The 19,639-nt window shown below is 35.7% G+C and overlaps 1 protein-coding gene and 1 long non-coding RNA gene across 6 annotated transcripts in view; one reads left to right on the top strand and one right to left on the bottom strand.

Moving 5' to 3' along the window:
* YEATS4 (YEATS domain containing 4) overlaps positions 1-19,639 on the bottom strand; it is a 108,544-nt gene that overhangs the window by 81,663 nt on the left and 7,242 nt on the right. For 4 of the 5 annotated variants that reach the window (XM_081311813.1, XM_081311811.1, XM_081311809.1 and 1 more), the window contains 2 exons: positions 13,075-13,167; positions 12,898-12,985 (listed from right to left, as the gene is read on the bottom strand). In XM_081311813.1, coding sequence (XP_081167939.1) covers positions 12,898-12,985; positions 13,075-13,167 — 181 coding nt within the window. Of the gene's footprint in view, positions 1-35; positions 2,990-12,897; positions 12,986-13,074; positions 13,168-19,639 lie in introns of those variants that run through there. The other variant, XM_081311810.1, reaches the window with a different exon arrangement.
* Positions 7,248-19,639, top strand: part of LOC308658893 — a 558,609-nt gene continuing 546,217 nt past the window's right edge. The window contains exon 1 of the long non-coding RNA XR_014024247.1: positions 7,248-7,312. This is a non-coding gene — a long non-coding RNA (uncharacterized lncRNA). The remainder of the gene's footprint in view (positions 7,313-19,639) is intronic.

The following is a 19,639-nucleotide window of genomic DNA, read 5'->3' as shown; positions in this document are numbered from 1 at the left end:
GAAAAAGATTCACCACGATAGTACAAAAATTGCTTTAGCATTTTGGTTTATTTCTTTAGGCTTCGGATTAATACGAAATACTGAGTGTTTCAAGCACTGTAGAGAAGACAGAAAAAGGCTACTTCTTACTGTCCTTTTTTTTTTTTTTTTTTTCATTCTTCAAAGCATTTTTTTTCTTTCCAGCAGAAGACCAAAAACAATACAGAGTTACAAAGACTGATTCTTCAGTTTGCACAGCCTCTAATCAAAAGTTACTTTTTCGGGGCTGGGGATGTGGCTCAAGCAGTAGCGCGCTGGCCTGGCATGCGTGCAGCCCGGGTTCGATCCTCAGCACCACATACAGACAAAGATGTTGTGTCCGCCAAATACTAAAAGAAATAAACATTAAAATTCTCTCTCTCTCCCCCTCTCTCTCTTTCTTAAAAAAAAAAAAAAAAGTTACTTTTTCTGTGAAGAACACAGTTCTACTGCTCAGAACAATTCTTGAAGGAAATCTAGGTACTATTGCCTTTCTGAGTTATCTAGGCAGAGAACTCGATCACAGCCCCTGCTCTGCGGGCTCAAAATGTTTAACTGGTCAGAGTATGAAGTGGATGCAACTGGAGGCACCCAAACTCAGTATGAATGGGAGAAGCAAGGGAGTCACTTATGACCATTACCTAAAAAGTTGACAGTCCAAATGTACATGTGAAACTCCTTCGGAGTCACCTTGAATGTACATCACCACTCTTGTTTGAAATGGCAAAATTTTATATGCAGAAAGTGTGTAAACCTTTTCTTATACCTTCCAAGGGGAAATTTAAATTGTAACTTCTTGGTTTAGTATTTTAGATTCCCTTTTGTGCTTCTCATCTTTTAGCCCAAGCAATAATATGTGTTGACACTTTAGGGAACATTTCATACTGCACATGGACACTCAAGATCAGCTTTAATTACAGGATATGTTTTAAAGGAAGTTCGAGAAGTATTTAGGCATGAGCAACAATTAAAACAGTTCTAATGTTTTGAACATGAGAATTGAGTAAATTGAGGCAGAGAGACCCACAGCTATATATTACCCACCCATCTGAGTGATCACTGTGAACCAATATTGAGCTATGGTTTCTGAATCTACCTGTAAAATATGGATAACAGCACTACCTACATAGCTTAGAAATGTTTTATACGTGAGCACGCACACACACATACGTGTATTAACATATATATAGAGATATAGATACATATATATATATATATATGTAATTTTATTTATTCATTGATATGCATGTAGGCTGGATTCCACAACTTGGCTATTATGAATTGTACCTTGATATACATAGGTACTCTGATCTTTAAAGAAGTGAGCTACTTATTTGAGTATCCATTAATTCTTATTGATGAGGGAATTATTCTTTGCTAAATATACTTTTAGATTTGTAGAATGGGGCCATGAACTCTTGGGCTCAAGTGATTGTACTGCCTTAGCCTCTTAAGTAGTTGAAACCACAGACAACCAAGCTTGGCTGTTTACTTTTTGAGGAAATGCCAAACTACTTTCCAAAGTGGCCTCCTCATTTTACATCTCCACTAGCAACGTATAAGAGTTCTAATTCCTCTGCAACCTCATTAATTTTGTGTTTGTTTTGTTTAAAATTATGGCCATGCTAGTGGGTATAAAGTAGTATCTTTCTGTGGTTATTTATATTCTCCTAAGGATGTTGAACATTTTCTTATGTGCTTTTTGCCATTTCTACATCCTCTTTGAGGAAATAGTTGATTCAAATACTTTGTCCATTTCTAAGTTGGGCAATTTTTAATTATTGAGCTATAGGAGTTCCTTATAACCTCACAGGGAGATCCTTTCAAGATTATAGTTAACATAGTAATAAGAGCTGACAGAGGGCAAGACTGAGCCATAACAATGTATTTTGAACCCATATATCCATGTATGCACAGTCAGATCTGCCTAAATGGACCCTGATTTTAATGAACAGAGGGATAATCCCCCACATCAAAGTTTCTCAAGCAGAATGATAATTTTCCCTCATTATTTTTTCTATCTATCACCAGACCCTACCCTATACTGTGGGGAATTTTATCCTCAAGGGTCTAGCAGGCATTCCTCTAAAACACAGGGGAAGACTGAATGATCCCTGCCACAACTAAAAGTGCCACCACCCTCAAGCCCTAGAGGACCCTTGCAGAAATTGCAAACCACAGAAACTTTTGCATGACCTTCATAATTCTTATAAAATGCCACAACTTAAAAACAAAACATTTCTTAAATAATGCTCTGAGGCCACAATACTACGGAAACATATTAATTGTCTTCAAAAAGGAAGAAACATACAAAAAAGGCAGAAATAGGATCTATAAGATACATTTATTGAATACTTACTGGGCATATTATATACAAAAAAGGTAGAAGGGGGCAGATAAGAACTTGAGTAAATGAAATATACATACTCATCACTAATTACAACTACTAGAGAAGTACAAAATTTGTACAAGTTATACATTATAATGAAATTTTGATGCTTGTCAAAAGGAAAATAAGCTACACATATATTCCAATAAAATTTTTTAAAAATTGTGCTTATCATACACTTTCCCTAAAATGGGTTTATAAAATGCCCAGCATCCATTCTTATTATACATATATATTTGTTATTAAAGATTACTTGAATAGAACAAATGACATCATTGCTGAGAAATTCATGGTCAACAATGACATATACAGTCCCTCTAAAAACATCATAGCATTTGAAGTAAGTCCATTTCTCCATTGAAGTCCACCTTACTTTCAATTTAGTTTACTACCACATTCTCCTCAAAACTGTTCATATGTCTTTTGTCTGATCATCTTCTTCAAGTTTCCTGATTTCATTTTTTAAACAATTTATAGTTTCACGACTTGCTTTTAATCTCTCCTTAAGCTCAGCAATTTCAAAGCTTGTTTTTTTCTTGGCAGCTTCTAATTTTTCTCTGGTTTTCACTTCAAGTTCTGCAACTAAGGAAACAAATAATTATACTGAATTAATTTTTCTCACAAGTCTAAGATGTTTCATAAATTTGGTATTTCCTTAGGTCAATGCTTTCATGATGAAATGTTACAATTTCAGATATATCATATCATATTAAACATGAACGGGCAGTGGAAGGTAAGGAAGTCTGAATTCCCAAGAGAGAATGTAAAACTTATTTTTTTGTAGTTAAGAATGAAATTCTAGCCACTAACTCTTTGTTAAGGTTTTAAGACATTTGCTTGTTTTTTTTCCTAATACACATTAATTTGGAAGTAAGAAAGCATTCAAGTCTAAGAGACAGCAACTAATAAGAGCCAATTAAAAGTATACTTAAATTGATGTACAAGTGAAAAAAAACAGGATTTTTTAAATGTAATTTTTTTTTACAAAAGTATCAATAATTGTTTAGATTTGAATTCCAGTTCTACCAGTTATTAGTTGTGACACCTGAAGCAATTTCATCTCTCTGTGCTCATTTCCTCACTTACAAAACAGAAATTAGAATAACAAATACCTCATAGCATTGTTTTTGGGAAGATTTTAGGTACCCTTGTATGCTAAGCAAGTGCTTTATTACTAGCTATATCCCTAGCTCTTGAGAAGGTTTTAAATGAATTAATGTATATGAAGTACCCAGAAAACTGCCCGGTTCATAAAAAGCCTTATCACTTATTATGATGACAAAGGACCATTAAATAATATTTGAAAAATTCTATCCAGATACATAATAAATTGCTGCAAAATAGGATACATTTATTTAAATATGCCAGTTAGACAGTGTAACATAAATTACGTCACAAAGAAAAATGCCCGCTAGCACCCAACAGTGCCATCTTGAGGACATTTTAGGTAATTGTTGCTAGTAATTATTAAAGTACAGTCACATTTTCACAAATTTAAGGAGGTCACTAGTTGAAAACAGGATGGTTTGGTGAAAAAACACAACTGAGAAATCTGCTTTCTGATTGAGTTCAAAATACAAAAATACACCCTTAGCCCCTTATTAGCTAAATGTGGATATATCTCTTAAGTATCCCTCAATTTCTTCCTCTATATGATACAGTGAAAACTAGGTGTTTCTCAGGATTTGAGGATTAACTAAAGTAATTACAAAGCATCTATCACATTAAAAAAACAGGTAGTAAATATGAGTACTTTCATTATTTTGCTTTTTGTTGTTTACTTTTTATTATACATTTTGTAATACAAACTCATGTATTGCCAAAACAATCCTTATATTTCTTCATGGCTTTATTTTTTTAAATATGTATTTAAAAACAGGCATTAAATACATGATATAAAATTAAAAGGCTAAATAGGCAGAGTGAAAAAGTATTTTCTTCCACTCCTACCCTTGAGCCCCATCATTTAGTACTTCTTCCCACAGATAATCACAGTGAGGTTTTTCTGCTATCTTTCCAGAACAGTCTGTTGATATACATGCAAATATCCAACTGTTTTTTCTTTGTATCATAGTACACACACTGTTCTGGACCTTGCTGTTTCATTTAATAATACATTTGTTAAGTTCATTTCATATCACAGAGATGTCTTATTCTTTTTAATGATTGTAAAAGTCTTCATTGAATGGATATACATGACCCATTTAGTCTGTCTTCTATTGATACAGAATATTTCCGCGCTTTTTTCTTTCTTTCCCTTTTTTCTTTTTTTTTTTTTTTGGACAGGTACGGGGTTTTGCTAAATTGCCCAGGCTGGGCTTGAATTTACAATCCTCCTGAAAGTCTCCCAAGTTGCTGGAATTACTCCACTTTTTTCTATTATAAAAAATGCAATATGTATGTTGTGCATGATCATTACAGTATACTTGCAGGTAAGTTCCTGTAAGTGGAAACATTAGGCTAAAGGTGATGTGTGTGTGTTACACACTTATAACTTTGGAAGAATGCTAAGTATCTCATAAAGGACCTAGTCATTTATAATCCCACTGGGATTATATATAAATTTCCCTACTGCACAACTATTTGGTCTACTAGTTTTAAATTTGCCTTTCTCATTCTCAGGCTGACTAATCTTTTATCTGTTAAGAGAAATTTCTCATTTCTTTTCTATTCCTTTGCTCATTTTTCTATTTAATTACTGGCCTTTTTTTTTAATTTGTAGGAGCTAATCATCTATGACACAAGCACAGCATTTTTCCATGGCTTGTCCCTCTATTGACTTTGTTCATAGTGCTTTTTTACTATGCAGAAATTTTTATTCCCTTGCATTCTGTCCTCCAATATTAATTTTAAAAATCATATTAAATGACAGATACTTTGTTAGATGCTGGGGTACAAAGGTAGGACAGAGGCAAGGAAAAAAATGCAGTACAGTGTAATGAAGTAATCACAGAGAGACATAACAGTACATTGGATTCACATCAAAGGGAAAGCATGTGTGTGACCAAGGAAAGCTTCTTGGCATTAGTTAAAATCTGAACTGAGTTTGAAAGAATGAGAAAGGAGTTAGGAGATAAGAAAGGAGTTAGGAGATGAAGCAGGCCCTGGGAAACAAGAAATCCTGTATGATTGTAATAGGTAGTTTTAAATCTAGTTAGAAAGACTTGATTTAACTCAGTTGTCAGAAGACAGCATCCACTGCAGATATTACATTGATTCTTACATGATTTAGTCATGATACTTACTTACTTTATTTATTTATGTATTTATTTATAGTACTGGGGATTGAACTCAGGGGCACTTGACCACTAAGCCAAATCCCTAGCCCTATTTTGTATTTTATAGAGAGACAGGGTCTCAATGCGTTGCTTAGCATCTTGCTTTTGCTAAGGCTGGCTTTGAACTTGTGATTCTCCTGCCTCAGCCTCCCAAGCTGCTGGGATAACAGGTGTATGCCACCATGATACTTTATTTTTGACAACTGCTAAGACTGCAAAGGGTATGATATAGTCAGAAGACCTGAGTTAATCAGTAATGAGATCCTGGAGGAAACCATTGAAGAACTTTCAGCTTGTTCTAGTTTTATGCTTCCTATATATTAAATGCTTATATAAAAGTTTGCTTTTCATTTCCCAATGAAGTTTCAATTCAGAAGAAAACAATCCAAAAGAGAATTGTTACTTTTGTAGAGTCAGTATAACTTAAGAGTTGGGTGCACAGACTATATGGCTTTTATATAGACAAATCCAGGCCCCACTGGGTAATTCTCAAAGTTACTAAATCTGTCTAGTATTTCTATCTACAAAATGGAGCCAATCACAGTATGTTCCTCCTAGGGTTATAATATTAGATAAGCTAGTGCTAGTCTACTAGTATATAGTAAACTCTATGTTCATTACTTTATTCCTTATAAAAGCAATGACTACTATTAAAATCTAGATCATTATTCCTTAAACAAACTTTTATTGGCTTTTAACATAAACATCTTTTAATATGTTCCATAATGAACCTCTATATTGATCATTATCTAAAAACATTACTGAACTTTAAAACCTAAGGTTTTTCTTTAATTAACATGTTAATTTTTTATTTCTGGATTTTTTTAAACATTTTTTTAGTTACACATGGACACAATATCTTTATTTTGTTTATTTATTTATTTATTTATTATTTTTTTATTTTTTGTTTTCAGCAGGCACAACATCTTTATTTTATTCTATGTGGTGCTGAGGATCTAACCCAGGCCGCAGGCATGCCAGGTGAGTGCGCTACCGCTTGAGCCACATCCCCAGCCCTGGAATTTTCCATTTAATATTTTTGGATCATGGTTGATCACAGGTAACTGAAACCTCAGAAAGCTATAGGGGTGGGCAACTGTACAGCATGATTTCTGTTTATTTATTTATTTATTTGTTCTTTCTAGATATACATGACAGTGGAGTGTATTTTGACATATTATACAACACAGAATAAGTGTAACTTGTTCCAATTAGGATCCCATTATTGTGGTCGTACATGATGTTACATATATAAGAATAGGAAAGTTATATCCAATTCATTCTGTCCTATTCCCATTCTCTCTCCCTTCCCTTCATTCCCCTTTGTCTAGTCCAATGAACTTCTAATCTCCTCCCTTGTTGTGAGTTAGCATCCACATATCAGAGAGAACATTCTGCCTTTGTTTCGGGGACTGTCTTATTTCACTTGGCATATGATAGTCTCCAGTTCCATCCATTTACTGGCAAATGTCACAATTTCATTCTTTATGGCTGAGTAATATAATCCATTGTGTTTATATACCACATTTTCTTTTTTTTTTAATATTTATTTTTTAGTTCTCGGCGGACACAACATCTTTGTTTGTATGTGGTGCTGAGGATCGAACCCGGGCCGCACGCATGCCAGGTAGGCGCGCTGCCACTTGAGCCACATCCCCAGCCCCTATACCACATTTTCTTTATCCATTCATCTGTTGTAGGGCACCTAGGATGGTACAATGGCTTGACTATGTGAATTAAACAGCTATAAATGTTGAAGTGGCTGCATCACTGTAGTATGCTGATTTTAAGTCCTTTGGGTATAAACTGAGGAGTGAGACAACTGGGTCAAATGGTGGTTCCATTCCAGGTTTTCTAAGGAAACTCTATACTGTTTTCCAGAGTGGTTGCACCAATTTGCAGTCCCACCAGCAATGTGTAAATGAACTTTTTTCCTCACATCCTCGCCAACATTTATTGTTGCTTGTATTCTTGATAACTGCCATTCTGACTGGGGTAAGATGGAATCTCAAGAGTTGTTTTGATTTGCATTTTAGAGTCTATGATCTAAGGTAGAGTTATGGCTCTTCCACCAACCAGCTAAGTGATCCTGGTCAAGTTTCCCAACCTTCCTATGCTTCAGTTCCTTTTTCTAAACTGGATTACCTAATAAGGTTGTAGAAATAATGAGTACATATATGTATAGACTTCTAAGAGTAGAAATAATTAAGCAATCAGTAAATCAGATATTATAACAAAATATAATTGAATACCATGCCCTCAAATTGGTGCAAGTGTACATATCTTTTTTAGGCCTTTGATTAATACATCCAAATAGTTTTCCTAAAAGCAATTTAGACTCACAGAAATGATTCATGAGAATCATGAATAAAGGTCACTGCAGGTGCAACTATTAAAATTTCCTTTTGCTGGGGCTGGGGTTGTGGCTCAGTGGCAGAGCGCTTGCCTAGCACGCATGAAGCACTGGGTTCGATCCCCAGCACCTCATAAAAAAACTAAATAAACAAAATAAAGGTATTAAAAAAAAGCAATTGTTTCCTTTAAAAAAATTCTTTCGGCTATTATGATAGGAAAAATATAATTACTCATTATTATTTGGTTTGCATTTTTAAAATTACTTAAGTAAAGCTGAGCAAACAGCTTCCTTATTTCCTATCTTTATTGGATATTCTTCCACCCACTTGACCTGTCCATGTCTTTTGCTCATTTAACTACTTTATAAAGTTAAACATTTTTTTCTGCTTATCAACTTTAGGGTTTTGTTTTGTTTTTGCAGTGCTGGGAGTCAAACCCAGAGTCCTGGGCATACTATCAATAGTTTTTTTTTTTTTTTTTTTTGCCAAATGAAGATATTAATCCTTTGCCACATTTTCTGCAAGTCTTTCTTTGCCCTTCTTTTAATGTGATTTCTTCTAATACCTTAAACTTAGAAAGTCCACCTTAGCCACAGTAAATAGTAATCTAATTAAAAAACAAAAAAGGTTGATGTTTGTGTGTATTTGTGAGAGTTTGAATAGGACTTATTCAAGTGAGAAGAGACAAGAACTCCTGTTGGGCAAATGGGGACCCATTAGGTATTGCTCAGATTAATGATTTTTAAAAAATATTTGATGATCTAAACTGGAATTTGTTTTGGTAAATACTAGGAAGCAATGATCTAAAATTAAGTTTCCTTTCAGAAGCTTACCATTGCACCAACACTATTTATAGAATTAATTTTTAATTTCTTACCAATTTGATGATTTAAAAAATGAACCAAAAATAATATAAAACCTGTAATTTACTGATCAAGGCTTTCCAAGGTTATTAAGCTTTATACATAAGCTTAACACATCAAACTGACTTAAAGAACAGTTAATAAAACATATAATTTATATATATTTACACACAAATGAATAATATTAGTTTTGCTGAAAACACAAAAAAATGTGGGCACTTAAGTTTTAAAAGACAATTTTTTTCTATAAATGGGTGTACTTCGCGGTATTAGAGAAAGTGAATAAAAACCAATTTAAATAGCATATAAGTAGTGCTAAGACCTTTTCAAAGTGATCATGTACACACCTATCTTATTATGTTCACAACAAAGTGGGCCAGGCAAATATTTTTATAGATGTAGAAATTTGTGCATATAAATCGGCTACCAATTGCCAAAATTATAATTAGTATCCAGATCTTTTATTTATTTATTTATTTGTAACAGGGATTGAACCCTGTGATGTTTAACCACTGAGCCACCTCCCTAGCCACCCCCCCGCTTTTTTTTTTTTGACACAGAGTCTCACTAAGTTGCTGAGGCTGGTTTTGAACTTGTGATCCTCCTACCTCAGCCTCTTGAGTTGTTGGGATTATAGGTGTGCACCACAATGCCTAGCGTATACAGATCTTTTAATTCCTAGACATGGGTTTCATGAAGATAAACCCTGCTGTAAACCACTAACAGTTAAACACTAATTGCCTTGTTCCCCACATTACCATTCTTTTACTCCTTCTACTATCAGATTATTCTTTCCAGTCCATGAATAAACTAGTTACTTCTCTAAGCCAATCCAAAAAAACAAAGCCAAATGTTTTCTCTGATAAGTGGATGCTAATCCATAATGTGTGGGAGCATGGGATGAGTGGAGGAACTTTGGATTGGCCGGAAGGGAGGGGAGGGGGCACGAGGATAGGAAAGATGGTGGAATGTGATGGATATCATTACCCTAGGTGCATGAATGATCGCACAAATGGTGTGACCCTACTTCGTGTACAACCAGAGAAGTGAAAAACTGTGCTCCATTTGTGTACAATGAATCAAATCTTCTGTCATGTATAACTTATTAGAACAAATAAAAAGAATAAATTAGTTACTTCTCCCTGAAAACAATATCCTCTTGACCCCATATCCTGTTTCTGCTATAAGGCCTACTGTTTCATTTTAGCCAAGCTTCAAGACACAACCATCTATAGGGCCTGTCTCGATAATTTCTCTCATCTCATTTTCTCTTATCCACTTTAACTACTCCTGTTATGGGAATCAGGACTTCTACCTCTTTTATTTATTTATTTTTTTGGTACTGGGGATTAAACTCAGGGGCACTTGACCACTGAGCCACATCCCCAGCCCTATTTTGTATTTTATTTAGAGATAGGGTCTCACTGAGTTGCTCAGCACCTCGCTGTTGCTGAGGCTGGCTTCGAACTCCTGAGCCACTAGTATTACAAGCGTACATCATCACACCCAGCAAAACCTCTATCTTGCTATATAATTTCTTGCCCTGCAGAACTGAACACAGCTGATGACTTTTCTTAATACACTTTTTTCACTGGCTTTCAGGACAGTTCAAGCACTTTTTTTTTAAGTATATTTTTAGTTGTAGATGGACATAATACCTTTATTTATTTTTATGTGGTACTAAGGATCGAACCCAATGCCTCCCGCATGTGAGACAAATACTGTACGACTGACCTACAGCCCCAGCCCAATGTACCTGGTTTTTATCCCACCATATATGCTGTTCATTCTTAATTTTCTTTGCTGGTCATCTCCTCAACCTCTCAATGTTGGAGTGCTCAAGGGTCAGTACTTGGACCTCTCTTCTATCTTCATTCACTAATTTGATGATACCATTTGACCTCACAATTTATAATTCCATCCATACACTAGTAATCTTCCAAATTTTTATCTTCAGCCTGTATCTCTCCTTGCATACCAGACACTTTAGGATGCAAACACCCCTCTTAAGATTCTAATTACATGTCTTACAGGCATCCTATATTCAACACGTCTAAAATCACATTCTTAATCTTTCCCCCAAATCTGCTCCCCCTAGACTTCCCATCTTATAAAAACCAGTAACATTATTGGGGGGGGGGGTGTCCATTAAGCAAAAACCTTAAGTTATCCTTTGCTAATCTTTCTCCCACAGTTTATTACTCAAACCACCAGTAAATCCTACTTCACCTCTCTTTAAAATATGCCCAGAGCTGAACACGATGACACAGGCCTGTAATCCCAGTTACTTCTTGAGAAGCTGAGGCATGAGGATTCCAAGATCAAGGCCAGTCTAAGCAACTTGGTGAGGCCCTGTCCCATCCACCCTCAACATCCTGCCCAAACAATAACAACAAAAGATCCTTTTCTTTTGTTGTTATTGTTTGGGCAGGAATCTGATTCCTTTTCACTGTTTCACTGTTGCCATCATTTCAGCCCAAGCCACCATTCTATCATATCTAGATTACTGGAACAGCCTCCTAACAATTGAGTTTCCACCACTTCCGGTTTATACTCTATTCTCAACAGAGCAGCTAGTGGATCATTTTATAAAGTATTAATCTGATAAAGTTATAACTCTGCTCAGTACTCAAAAAATGACTTCATATCTTACTCAATTTAATAATCTAAAGTCCTCACAGTTATCCACAAGTCCCTGTATGATCTGGTCCCCTATTAACTTGTCTGGCTTCCTTTCCCATTCCTCTTACCCTTATTCACCCTTCAGCCATGCTGGTCTCCTTGCTGCTTAGACAGGCCAGGCATGCTCTTACACTGGACTCCTGTCATTGCTGCTCCGTCTACATGTAACACTGTTGTCCCAGATCCCTACCTTACTCCTCTAGATCCTCAAATGTTATAATCCTAGGAAGTATTCGTATTTGAAACTCTAACCATTTCCTCTTGCCAAAGAAGTTCCCTGTTCTGCTTTGTTTTTCTCCATAGGGTCCAACTGCTACCTTGTACTTTATTGTTCTATTTATTTAACATCTGTCTTCTCCCCAACAGAATGTGAACCCATGAGGGCAGATTTACACATTGGCCTATCCTTAGCACTTAGAACAGCAGTATATAACTGGTGCTCAATATATATTATATATGCATATGTTATTAATTCAGTCAGAAAAATTACTGAATACTGACAAATATTAATACAGGGATGGCAAATAAGTTTCATCTTGAATGCCAACTGTTAATGACTGGCAGTTGATAAATGCAGTGATATATAAAGGATTCTGAGGCTATATCAGCTTAGAGTTAGAAATATGACTAATTATTAATGTAAAATTCTGATATTCACCACTTAAGTACTAACCTGAATCAATATGTAAAACAACATAGCTAAAAATATAAGATAAACTAGTTAACAGTACACAAAAATATAATTACATTCTAACAGGTTCTTCACAAAGATTTTGTTAGCAAAGACTAGTAAACAGACAATGACTGAGTGGTAAGTAAAACTAATGAAAAGCTATATTAAAATGGAATTATGAAATAAAATAAACAATACTTCAAAGAATGTGGTAAGTTTTTACCTTTTTAAAAGTAGGCCTACTATGGGGAAAAAAAAATTGGAGGTGGGGTACCAGGGATTGAACTCAGGGGCACTCGACTACTGAGCCACCTATCCCTATTTTGTATTTTATTAGAGACAGGGGCTCACTGAGTTGCTTAGCACCTTGCTAATTTGCTGAGGCTGGCTTTGAACTCTCGATCCTCCTGCCTCCACCTGCTGAGTCACTGGGATTACAGGCGTGCGCCACCGTGCCCAGCTACTACGAGAAAAATTTAAAACCTCTTTACATGTTCTATAGTATCATATCTTGTTTACTAACTTCTAAGAAATGACTTATATCACTAAAAAATAAGTTTAATAGTGCTAATCAAACAATCCTTTCACTATTGTAGGACACATTATTTTTCAGGATTAATTATGAAAACATGGTACTTACATTCTGTTTCATGTTTATAGGCTCCTAATGTTAGCTGACGAGATGTTGTTAATAATTGTTGCATCATTGCTGTTGGGTCTTGAAATATCTTAAAGGAAGAATGGAGGGGAAAAAGGCCAATAACTTAAAAATTCTCCAATTTAAAATGTTTTAAAAACTCACATTATAAAATGTTACCATTTCATCATAGAATTCTGAAACCACTGTCTTTTTCCCCAGCATTGCATTGGTGTCTGATTGGAACAGCTTTAATAAATGATACAGGGTTACCTGAAAAATAAAAACAGATGTCACATCAGTGCAACGGTTTCATCATCATGAGGAGACACTCATTTCTTTAATTGAATTAGAACTGAAATTAGCAAACATCAAATTCAGGATATTGTTTTAATGTAAATTATTGTGTCAAATCACCCAACTCTTCCATCTTTTATTTTCCTATTCGGTATCATCATCCATCTACACCTACTTAACACGAATCCTTTTTAAAATTTCTTTTCTTCTTTTACTTTTTTTTTTGGGGGGGCGTGAGGGCAGTGAGCAATGCTGAGGATCCAACTCAGGACCTCATGCATGCTAGGCAAGTGCTCTAACACTGAACTTCACCTAATATGAACATTTTAAAGAAGCAAATAGCATCCATTCAAGCATCTCTGGAGAGTTAACTATATATAAAAATAACACAAAATATAGCTATGGAAATTAAACTGGAAAACCACTGAGAAATGAAGTATTTTATTTACACAAGTGAAATTAGATTAATTCTAACAGTTGTCTGTGAAGATGAGAGTTTATGAATTTATTGTAGAAAAAAAAATTTGATACTTTTGAAAGGAAGAACCAATACTAAAATGTTCAGTGAGAGCAAGATACTCTCCTTGGAGATGTAAGCTTATTATGTAAACGACATAATAAATAAACAAAATGTTGGTCACTGATAATTCACTGTGGCAAGAGCAGCATGCTTTCAAATATTTAAAAGCTTTGCAGGCAATGTGTGATTGTTTTAGCAAAATAGAATGTAGCTGGTAAAATAACAGTGCTCAGCTGAAATTACAGAAACCATTTCAGAGACTGAAGAAATTTCTAAAGGTTATCTAAAATTATTATGAGGGAATGCAGTTCTTTAACATAATCATGAAATAGGAAGGCTGTCCTAATGAAGTCTGAAAATAAATATTTGCATATGTATTTGAACAACCATCTTCAAATCCCCTTAAAGATAAAGCTCAATTTACAGAAATATCAGATTTCTCTGGACATGATTTAGCCAGTGAAGTATCTTTTTTAAAGATGTTTTCCAGGCTGGGGTGGTGGCTCTATGGCAGAGCGCTTGCCTTGCACATGTGAGGCACTGGATTCGATCCTCAGCACCACTTAAAAACAAATAAACAAAATAAAGATATTGTGTCCATGTATAGCTAAAAAAATATTAAAAAAAAATAAAGATGTTTTCCAGGTTCAAGTTGCATTAAGAATAGTCATGGGACAGCTGGGGGTATAGCTCAGTTGGTAGAGTGCTTCTCTTGCATGAACAAGGCCCTGGGTTCAATCTCCAGCACCACAAAAAATTTTTAAAAATTAAAAAAAAAAAAAGGATATTCATGAGAGCTGGGCGTGATGGCATATGCCTGTAATCCCATAGGGTTGGGAGGCTGAAAAAGGCCAGTTGAGAGTTCAAAGCCAGCCTCACCAATGGCAAGATGCTAAGCAACTCAATGAGATCCTGTCTTTAAATAAAATACAAAATAGGGCTGAGGATGTGGCTCAGTGGTTGACTGCTTGCCATTGGGGGGAAAAAAAATTCATGGGGCTGGACATGGTGGTGCATGCCTATAATCTCAGTAACTCAGGAGATTAAGGAGCATTTAAAGTTTGAGAACAGATACAGCAACTTAGCAAGACCCTGTTTCAAAACAAAACATAAAAAGGACTGGGGGGTGGAGGCTGGGATTGTGGCTCAGTGGCAGAGCACTTGCCTCACACCTATGAGGCACTGGGTTTGATCCTTAGCACCAGATAAGAATAAATAAATAAAATAAAGGTATTGTGTCCATTTACAACCAAAAAAAAAAAAAAAAAAGGGAGTGGGGACTAGGGATATAGTCCCTAGTGGTAGAGTGTTCTTGAATTCAATCCCTAGTGGGGGAGGGAGAGGGGGAGAGGGGAGTAGGAGAGGGGGGAGGGGGAGGGGAAGAGAGATAACACATGCAGGGGGTGGAGGAAGAGAGAGAATACTGAAGAATAAGGATGGGGCTGGATGTACACAACTCAGTGATGGAGTGCATGCCTAACACATGCAAGGTCCTAGATTCTATCCCCAGCTCTAGGAGTGTGTGTTTAAAAGGAAGAAGGGATATGCACAGAATTCTACTAAGTAACAGAATAGACAGGTAATCTGAAAATGATAGAGCATGAATTATATGTCATATCTGAAGATAACTTGACAAATTTTGGGGATTAGAGCTGTTACTACTAAACAGGATAATAAACCAAAGCAGAGCAAACCCAAAAACTTACTGAAAAATGAAAAAAGAAAACTATCTAGAATTTTATACCAAAATAGTCAAGTATGAAGGAGAAATAAAGCTAATTTCTCAAGCATTCTTTCTGAAGAAATTCTTTTAGCAAATGAAAAAACCTGAAGAGAGGGAAAAAGGAAGGATCACCTGGTATCACTAGGAGTTGATAAACATTACCTATAGTTGAGAAATTCAAAATTATAAATTAAATATATGAGATATACAGGGTTAATTTCTGGAGGAACTGAAAATAATCACTGTTAAAAAGTGGTTTTCCTGCTGGATGCCCTGTAATTCCAGGGGATTACTGTAATACCAACTATTCGGAAGGCTAAAGCAGGTAGATCACTGCGCAACTTAATAAGACCATGTCTCAAAATAAAATAAGGGCTGAGGATGTGGCTTAGTGGTAAAACACTCACCTACTTGCCTAGTATGCACGAGGCCCTACATTCAATCCCCAGTACTGGAGGGAAAAACTGCGGTTTTCCTGGGGAACAGGTGGGAGATGGAGAAAAGAAGTTATGAGTTGAACTGTGTCACCCAAAAAAATAAACTGAAGTTCTAATTCTCAGTACTTGTTGATATGACCATATTTGGGTCTTTGCAGTTATAATTAAAATGGCTGGGCGGGTAGCATGCAACTAGAATCCCAGCAATCTAAAAGGCTGAGGAAGAGGCTTGTGAGTTAAAGGCCAATCTGAGCAACATAGCAAGACCCATCTAAAAAACAAGAAAGGAAGGAAGGAAGGGAGAGAGGGAGGGAGGGAGGGAGGGGAGGGGAGGGGAAGGGAGGGAAGGGGAGCGGAGGCAGAGGAGAGAGAGGAGAGAGGAGCAGAGGGGAGAGAAGGGGAGGGGACAGAGAAAAGCAAGCAAGGGCTGGGGCTGGGGCTCGGTGGTGGCGCGCCAAGCGTGAGGTACTGGGTTCTCAGCACCACATACAAATAAATAAAAATAAAAGTCCATCAACAACTAAAAACAAAAAAAAAGCAAGTGAGCGAGCAGACATTAGGATGGACTCTAATCCAGAATAACTGGTGTCATTATAAGAGGAGATGAGATAGAGACAGGGAGAGAGATAAGGCCATGTAAAAATGGAAGTAAAGTTTGGAGTTACTTTGCTAAAAGCCAAGAACACCTCGGATTACCAAAAGCTGGAAAAGGCAAGGAAAGACCCTTTCCTAGAGGCTTTGGAAAGAACAAGGCTAATACCTTGACTTCAGACTTCTAGCAGCTACAACTGTGAGAATGAATTTCTACTGTTTTAAGCAACCCAGGTTGTAGTACTAGGAAACTAAAGGACTAAATTGCACTTCTTATTTTAAGAATCTTTTAAAACATTTGACTTTTATAATAATAATAAAAAAAGTTTTAAAATTAGACCTTTAAACTGTCCTCTAAATTCACTATTCCGACTTCCAAAGACATTAATGCAGATACAGGCAATAACAAATCTGAACTAACTTTCAGTGGTATTAGACAATTCTTAGAGCAATAAAACTGTCTTACCTACCTAGAAATTCCTATTTCCAGAAATGAAAACCCAATTTTATCATTCTGCTTTCAGATACAACTTTTTTTTTTTTTTAAAGTAGTGACTTGACCTTTAATAGGTTACTAGAAAAACAGAAGTAAATCAGAAATCACTTAAGCCTGCTACTGAAAAAGTACACTAAAATACTTTTTAGGGAATGAGATATAGCCTAGTAGACCTGTAATACTTTTTAGAGAATGAGATACAGTCTAGTAGACCTGTATGGGAACCTAGGCAATAGATTAGTCAATATGGAAGTACAATAGATATTACTTTACCCTTCTAAGAGTGACTCAGAGCTGTCTTATAAAGAAGTTATGAGATAAAAAATAATTTCTTTCATAGGTATATTTTCCAATTGGGGTGCAGTACAACAAATTAGGAAGCAGAGGTAAGCAACATTTTCAAAATAAAAATGAAAATAGAGCAATCTTACAAAGTTAAAAATGATGTTGTGCTACATATGATAAACCCAAGGCCAATATTATATTGAATGGAGAAAAACTGAAAACATTTCCTCTAAAAACAGGAACAAGACAAGGATGCTCACTTTCATCACTCCTATTTAACGTAGCCCTTGAAACTCCAGCCAGAGCAAATAGGCAAGAGAAGGAAATTAAAGGGAAACAAATAAGAGCTCAAATTATCTACTTGCTGATGACATGATCCTATATTTAGGAGATGCCTCCCCGCAGCCCCAAAACCCCACTAGAAGACTTTTAGAGCTCATAAACGAAGTCAGCAAGGTAGGAGGATACAAGATCAATACTCATAGATCAATTGCGTTTCTATACTCCAATGGTAAATCTATCTGCTGAAAAAGAAATTAGGAAAACTATCCCATTCACAATAACCTCAAAAAAATAAAATACTTGATAATAATCTAACAAAAGAGGTGAAGGACCTTTACAACAAAAACTATAGAACACTAAAGAAAGAAATTGAAGATCATAGAAGTTGGAAAGATTTCCCATGTTCCTTGACAGGCAGAATTAATAGTGTCAAAATGGCCATATTACTAAAAGAGCTAATACAGATTCAAAGCATCTCCATCAAAACACCAGTGAGTACAGAAGTAGAAAAAGTAGTGCTGAAATTCATTTGGAAAAACAAGAGACCCAGAATAGCCAAAGCAATTCTTAGGAGAATGAAGCTGGAGACATCACAATACCAGGCTTCAAACTATCCTACAGAGCTATAATAACAAAAACATCATGGTACTGGCACCAAAAGAGACATGAAGATCAATGGAATAAAAGATACAGAGACAAACTCATATAAGTACAATTACCTAATAATAGACAAAGTTGACAAAAACGTATGTTGGAGAAAAGATATAGCCTCTTAAACAAATGGTACTGGGAAAACTAGAAACCCATTCATAGAAGTATGAAATCTAAAACCCCTTGCACAAAAGATAACTTAAAGTGGATTAAAAACCTGGGAATGAGGTTGGGGATGTGGCTCAAGCGGTAATGCGCTCACCTGGCATGCATGGGGCGCTGGGTTCGATCCTCAGCACCTCATAAAAATAAAATAAAGATGTCGTGTCCACTGAAAACTGAAAAATGAATATTAAAAAATTATCTCTCTTAAAAAAAAAAAAAACCTGAGAATGAGACTAGAAACACTGCAACTGCTAAAAGAAAATGTAGACCTAACACTCCAGCATTTTGGCATAGGAACCAACCTCCTTACCAAGACTCCTAAAGAACAAGAAATATCTCAACACCACATAAAAATAAAGGCATTGTGTTGTGTCCACCTACAAAAAAGATTCACTCATTTAATCATTCTCTCTCTTTAAAAAAAAACAAACAAGAAATAAAATTTAGGGCATTAATTCCAGAATATACAAAGAACTCAAAAAACTTCACACACACACACACACACACACACACACACACACGCCAAAACACAAACCCAAATAACTCAATCAGTAAATGGGCAAAAGAACTAAACAGACACTTCTCAAATGAAGAAACACAAATGATCAACAAATATTAAAAAAATTATTCAACATCTCTAGCAATTAGGGAAATGCAAATCAAAACTACAGTGAGATTTCATCTCATTCTAGTCAGATGGCAATAATCAAGAATACAGCTGGGTATGGTGATACACGCTTGTAATCACAGTAACTCAGGAAGCTAAGGGAGGAGGATTGCAAGTTCAATTAGTGGGACCTTAAGCAATTTAGTGAAACCCTGTCTCAAAACAAAAAATAAAAAAGCTGGGGATGTGGCTCAATGGTAAAGCCTTCCTGGGTAATATCTGCAACACCCTCTTCCCCCCAAAAAAGATTACAAATAAATAATACATGTTGGTGGGATTGCAAATTAGTGCAACTGCTCTGGAAAGCAGTATGGAAATTACTCAAAAAACTAGGGATGGAACCGACATATGACTCAGTTATCCCACTCAGTATATATCCAAAAGATTTAAAATGAGCATACTACAGTAATGCTGTCACATCAATATTTATAGCAGCACAATTCACAATAGCCAAATTATGGAAACAACCTAGGTTCCCTTCAACGAATGAATAAAGAAAGAAAATGTGGCATTTATACACAACAGAGTATTGCTCAGTCATAAAGAAGAATGAAATTATGGCATTTGTGGGTAGTAAATGGATGCAACTGAAGACTATCATGCCAAGTGAAATGAGCTAGTCCAAAAAAGT

Source organism: Spermophilus citellus (genome assembly GCF_964194105.1).
Source record: "Spermophilus citellus genome assembly, chromosome: 10".
Classification (NCBI taxonomy): domain Eukaryota; kingdom Metazoa; phylum Chordata; class Mammalia; order Rodentia; family Sciuridae; genus Spermophilus; species Spermophilus citellus.
This window is presented reverse-complemented; position numbering and strand designations above follow the sequence as displayed.